The sequence below is a fragment of the Actinia tenebrosa genome, unplaced genomic scaffold, assembly GCF_029948245.1.
Source record: "Actinia tenebrosa isolate PJP-AT-01 unplaced genomic scaffold, QUT_ActTen_1.0 PGA_scaffold13__45_contigs__length_12533684, whole genome shotgun sequence".
Lineage (NCBI taxonomy): Eukaryota > Metazoa > Cnidaria > Anthozoa > Actiniaria > Actiniidae > Actinia > Actinia tenebrosa.
In genome coordinates, this window is record NW_028292573.1 from 1,066,700 (window position 1) to 1,072,837 (window position 6,138).

At 35.9% G+C, this 6,138-nt stretch overlaps 1 protein-coding gene across 4 annotated transcripts; it reads left to right on the forward strand.

Annotated features, from left to right (window-relative positions):
• The first annotated feature begins 53 nt into the window (after positions 1 to 53).
• LOC116291486 (interferon regulatory factor 2) lies at positions 54 to 5,840 on the forward strand. Of its 4 annotated transcripts, none has more exons than XM_031698656.2 (7): positions 54 to 513; positions 2,582 to 2,754; positions 3,121 to 3,224; positions 3,970 to 4,063; positions 4,491 to 4,528; positions 4,610 to 4,769; positions 4,911 to 5,840. In XM_031698656.2, exons 1-7 carry the CDS (start codon positions 326 to 328, stop codon positions 4,955 to 4,957), a joined length of 804 nt encoding a protein of 267 aa, XP_031554516.1. In that variant the 5' UTR covers positions 54 to 325; the 3' UTR covers positions 4,958 to 5,840. The 4 variants fall into 4 exon arrangements, with proteins under 4 accessions (XP_031554516.1, XP_031554518.1, XP_031554515.1 ...); XM_031698658.2 differs by having other exon boundaries at positions 4,646 to 4,769; XM_031698655.2 differs by having other exon boundaries at positions 55 to 513; positions 4,488 to 4,528.
• The last annotated feature ends 298 nt before the right edge of the window (positions 5,841 to 6,138 follow it).

Below are 6,138 nucleotides of genomic sequence, written 5' to 3' on the forward strand. Positions count from 1 at the left end.
GTTGGAAACTCCCCCCTTGGTGGGTGATATAAATACACGTGTGCACAGAGATATCGCTTCAGCTCGCTTCAACTTCGTGCAGTTTCACAACCTCTCTATCAATCAATATGTTTCCTCTATAGGCAACAAGAATTATTTAGTACGCCAAATACGAAAAGTTTATCAAACGTTCAAATCTTTTGAAGATCGCTAGGTTTTTTTCCGAGAGAAATTCTACAAAATCGAACTAAAACCCCGCCCTAAAAGAGTAGGTCGAGGAAGGCTTTTTTAGTAGAATTCCCTTGGTCCGCGTGTAACGTTACCACTCGCTGAAGCAAACCCGAAAATGCAAAGACGACTGCGTCTAAGGGATTGGCTAGTTATTCAAATAGAAAGTGGGAACTTCCTTGGCCTAGAATGGCTCGATAAAGAAAGGAGAATCTTTCGTGTTCCTTGGAAGCACGGTTCTCGACAGTCGTGGAAAGAAGAGGTTGATGCAGCTGTGTTTCGAGAATGGGCTATCTATACAGGAAGGTAAGGCTGTTAGCTGTGAATACGCAGGTCTACATGAAAACATATTGCAATATAGTCATGGCTACATAATATCAAAAACACAAGTGAAAGATGTCGAATATTTTAAACCTTTTAAACCTACTGTTTTTGATTTCACTTCGAACCTATCACCCAACAATACTGTCCGTCTCTGCTCATTAAAATAGTGACGACCGTACTGACTCGAGTACATTGATGTGAAAAAATTATAATATTACTTGCTATAACATGAGCTTCTTGATTATTTGCCAGTTTGGAGGCAGTCAATATACATTTTTCGACTGGTTCATAGTTGTGGCTTCCTTTTTACGCCATGCTAAAAAAAATGTATAGATTTATTCAATATTTTCCCCTAAATATATATCTTACAATATATTATATTACATTTATTTATAGTTATATTTACTCATGCAGTGTTAAATTAGTAAATCTTCAGTAAATTTACTTTTGGGAATCCAACTAAAGTGCATTTATTTTTGAGATACGATATTTTTGCTAACAGTTTTTTATTTATTGAATCTTCGAGCTTTTTACACATCAAGTCGATATTTTTATTCCCGAATTTTGCCAATAATTATATCATATTACCTGTGAAACTAAGTTATTAGTGATTATTAAAGGCTCATTTGTCCTCTATTTGGAAACGAAACACATTTACGCATAATTTTCTTTCAATTTCTTGATATTTTTCAGTATACCTTGACCTCGGGACAGACTACTAAATATCATAGCTCTCAGTGTTGTACTTTTATCCTTATTCCTGCAATTCATACTGCATGTTTTCTCAAATCTAGAAGGCCAATCATGTTTTTAGCGTTAGTGTTAACAGAATCAACGTCTCATAATCTAGCACGTAATTACTTCAGAGACTATATCTCAATACTTTGAAGGACTTGTCTTTTGTGTACAACACGAGTTTGCACGTGTTAAGCTTTAAGAATCTCTTCTAGAGGACCGAGTTGTTGAATGTCAGTGGATAAAATAGAATTTATAAGAAATCATTAAATAAAACAGCAAGAAAAATAGAGAGCACGATATAGAACCTCCCTAGAACAATAAATGATTTTTTTCAAGAGATTTTGATTGCATTTTTGTGAGTTAATCACCGACAGTTTTAAGTCTTCGTCATTGGAACTGATTCGTCTTGTGTATCATTATTTCGGTAAAGCAAAAATCCTTGAACTATATGCTAAACGTGTTTAGTTCTACCAGCATAGTGCAGGCTTGGTGTTTTGTACTGAGTGGTAATAAAGTAACAGAGTAATGAGCAGTGTTTGTGGGGTGTTCAATAAAGCATACTCTTTATTTATTTGTTTGTTGATAATGATCGAAGTCCGCAACATGTCTAGATTTCGCCGCCTTTTTCACTTGTAATAATTAAGCTACTTCTTCTGTACAAGGAAGTATTTGCTTCGAGACACACCTAGAATAATGTACATAATCGAACGATCCACTACTGCACAACATTTCAAATGCAAATTTATATCTCTGCTATGAATTAACGACCCCATCTAAAGAATTCGAATGTTGAAGCTCTAGAATCCCTGTCATTTTTGATTCAAGATATGCATTGCTATAGAGTGCGCTCACTTACGTCTACTTTGTGACCTTTTTGATTTTTTCCTTTGGTTGGGGAATTTAATGCAGCTAGCATTATGACAATGATGAATATATTCTGTAACAAATGGTTGTGGTCATATTAGAGTGTCCTTTGAATCTAGAAAGGCTCATAATTACAAGAATCTGAATAGAACATAATTCTATACATGGAATCTGTGGCTTTATTTTTCTGGCTGATTTTCAAATTTTCAAATTTGACAAACTGAAAAGATGCATTGGAGAAAAACCCGTGGAATATTTTTGTTTATGTTTTGAATAATTTTAGTCTTTTGTTTGAATGAGTTTTCCTACAGGTATAACATTGTCTTTCTGAATGAATACAGTTGTTTTAGTCTATTGTTCCTGGGCTGGCTTGTATCAGTTTTAGCGCTGGAATAGAGCATTTTTTTGAAATTTGTAATTCTAATTCAATTGGCGCTTTGTTAATCAGATATGATGCTCGAAAAATGGCGCCAAATCCTCGAAGATGGAAAACAAACTTTCGATGTGCCCTGAACGCGTTGCCAGACATCGAAGAAGTCACAGAGAAGAGCTGTACACGGGGTAACAATGCTTTTAAAGTGTACAGAATGAAGCCCATGCCGAGGGCTGTTGGTTTTCGAGGTGAGCAGAATATTAGACATCAGATAAGAAACCACTTGTTACCATAGAAACTTGATGAGTTGGTGTTACGCTACAGTGGTGGTTTTACTTCATTGATGTCGTTCGTAGGTTCCAACCTCACCAACACTGACACCAATTAACACATGTGAATCGACTTTGTTTGATTCAGGGTTTTTTTCCTCTTACCAAGAGGCCTTTTCCCCAAGCTCCCCATTTTTCTGCTTCTTCTTCTGCTTCTTTTTTTTCGGTCTCCTTCTCGCCCATTTTTACTTACGTTCCTCCTTCTCTTCTATCGTCTTTCCATTTAATTTTCTGGGCTTATGTTCTTGTTTGCAGTCATTAAAATACTTTATTTATTTTTTCAAGGCAATGAAGATCTCATCTTCAAGAGACTCAATAGACTGAAGATGAATGATGAACGAAATGTAGTGTATGATGGGGAGTACTGGCTGAATCCAAGAGAATGCAAGGTACACAATGCATAGTACTGTATGCATAGTAAAGGATAGTTAATAATGTACAATACAGAGATATGTGTACATGACACTATGATAATGTAAAACAAAGTGTCCTGTATGATATAGGTATACCATGCACAGTACTGTACCTAGAAAACAGGACACTATAATAAACAATGTACAGTACAGAGATATGTGCACATGACACTACGGTAAAGCAAAGTGCCCTGTATGATATAGCACATGCACAGTATTGTATCTAGAGGACAGGACACTATAGTAAACAATGTACAGTACAGAGATATGTGCACATGACACTATAATAATGTAAAGCATAGTATCCTGTATGATATAGGTATACCATGCATAGTACTGTATCTAGAGGACAGGACACTATAGTAAATAATGTACAGCACAGAGATATGTGTACATGACACTATAATAATGTAAAGCATAGTATCCTGTATGATATAGGTATACCATGCATAGTACTGTACCTAGAGGACAGGACACTATAGTAAATAATGTACAGTACAGAGAAATGTGCACATGTAATATATAGTATCCATATAGGAATAAAATAATTTAACTAGAGGACAGGACACTAACTAATGCATGGTAGAGTAATTACCAGAATAAAGGACACTATAGTAAACAGTGCAAAGTACAGAAATATAATAATGCAATATAACATATATTAACTATATATTGTCATGATGCTATAATTAATGCATACATTCGATATTTTGATTGACAGGCTGTTCCATATAATCTACAGTGTGATGAACAACCTTCCTGTTATCCTTATCATGATAGTCAGATCGCTTACCTTAACCCCACAGCCGTATCAGGTGAGACAAAAAACAAAACATAAATCGACTCTTGTTAAGCTTTGTTTGGTTCGACTTTCTATTGTTTTATGCGTTTGGATGATGTAGCGGTAAAGAACATCACTAACCTCTCACCTCTTATGAATGAGGTTCTATTTCTGGACTCTGCGCATTACATGTTTTTCTCCCCCACACAAATCTAACTAGCTAAAATCAAATTCGATCTGTGAGTTACAGCAGTACCCTGACTAAGAATAGCCCAGTGGTTGTTTCAAGGTTCAATCTGTAATTTAGCTGTGCTACGACTTTATACTCCCAGAGGTCGATACAGGGCTTTGATCCGTGAGTTAGCCGTTCCCTGACTTAGACCAGCCGCCAGAGATTGTTTCAGGGTTCGATAAAATTTTTAACGTATGGCTTATTGATTGTGATTTTTTGTTGATAGAAGTGGAGCAAACAGTCCCCAGTGATCACGAGATAGTAGAAGTAAGTCTGTCCCTTGATCTTTCTTTTAACTTAAAACTGTAGAGGTTAAAGCAACGACTTCTTCTTTTTAAAAATTTCCAGATGGTTGACCAGCTTCTTTTTCCTAACCATTTCCAGATCGTTGACCAGTTATCACAGGCTTTTGATAGTGATATTGGGAGTACGTCTACCGGAAGCTGTGCTACTACACCAGAGAGTGCATGCGCTACTTCGCCTGGATTCAGTGCGCATGGAGAATCTGGTAAGATATAAACCGACCATCCGACCCTCCGACCAATCAATGGACTGAATGATCATCAACCAACCAATCCGCCGACTCTCACAACATAAACACGTATTATGTACACATTTTATTGACATGAGTGTTTTTTTTCCTCTGCAGGATCCGGTTATCCGATCTACTCATCACTGCGCATGACCAACATGTAAAAACAGCTGACCTAGACTGAGTAACATGAAAATGGTTTGTCGATCTAGGTAACCTCGAAAGTAACTGTGAAGACAATATTGCAGGGATTTAAAATCGCTTTAGTCCTATGTCTTTGAATAGGGAAACTTTTGAAATAAACTAAATAGTCACATCATTTAAAGAAATTTTCTAATTGGAAAAAAAATACAAACAAAATCGTCACTCCTAGAGCACAAACATGTATTTTCGATGAATAGAGCTGCGTCGAAATATGCTTCCAAAAAATGTCCCTTCCCAGGATCCATAGCAAGTAGGGAGAGTTAGTACACAACCTACACAATCGCGATCGGTAGCTTTAAAATTTCTTTTGGATATCATTAACTATCATTAGATTATTACATGTAATTAGAATTACAATAGAAATACTAATCTAAAGAAAACGGTGGTCTTGGTACTATCTGAAATTATAGGTCGATTCTAAGATCAAACATCTTTCATTTCTCCGGCTGTGCATAAGCTGCGAGCTCCAAATAAAAAGTTTCGTCGACCTGGCTACCTTTTGAGATAGAGACGTGGAAATAAGATAGTAGATAATATTAGAAATCAGCAAGATAATGATAGGGATCTCAGTTAATTAAATAAAGCCTTGAAGATAGCATATGATATTATCAGGATATTATGAGAGATCATTGTACTGTACTAGTATTTACTAGTCTATGAACCCTTGTATTATATACATATCATTATCAATCAGTGTAATGTTTTGGTTGCCATGGTAATGATGGACATCGTTGTCATGGTGATGAAAGTTTATTAGCGTTAGGTTTTTACCGGTTTGTTAATAGTGTTGTTGATAATTATTAATATTATCTGTATTCAACAATAAAGCATTGAAAAGTTTAATTAGTTTGCAGTGTGTTCGTTTTCTGCAAGCCTCAAGTTCTCTGTATCTCACGGTTTGTCTTGATTTTGTTTAGAATATCCATGTGTTCCAATGAAGGTCCGTGGAATTTCAAAGTGTTTGTATTGTTGAAATTGTGCATTCTTTACTTTACCGTTGGTATTTGTGAATATTTAAACACTGATACGAGGCTAACTGTAAATGAGTCTGTAATCAAGGAACACAGCGGTCATTTGCAACTTGAAGCTGGTCTATATTACCAACGCTATTTACTTCCTAGGTTGAAGGATTAAAACATAC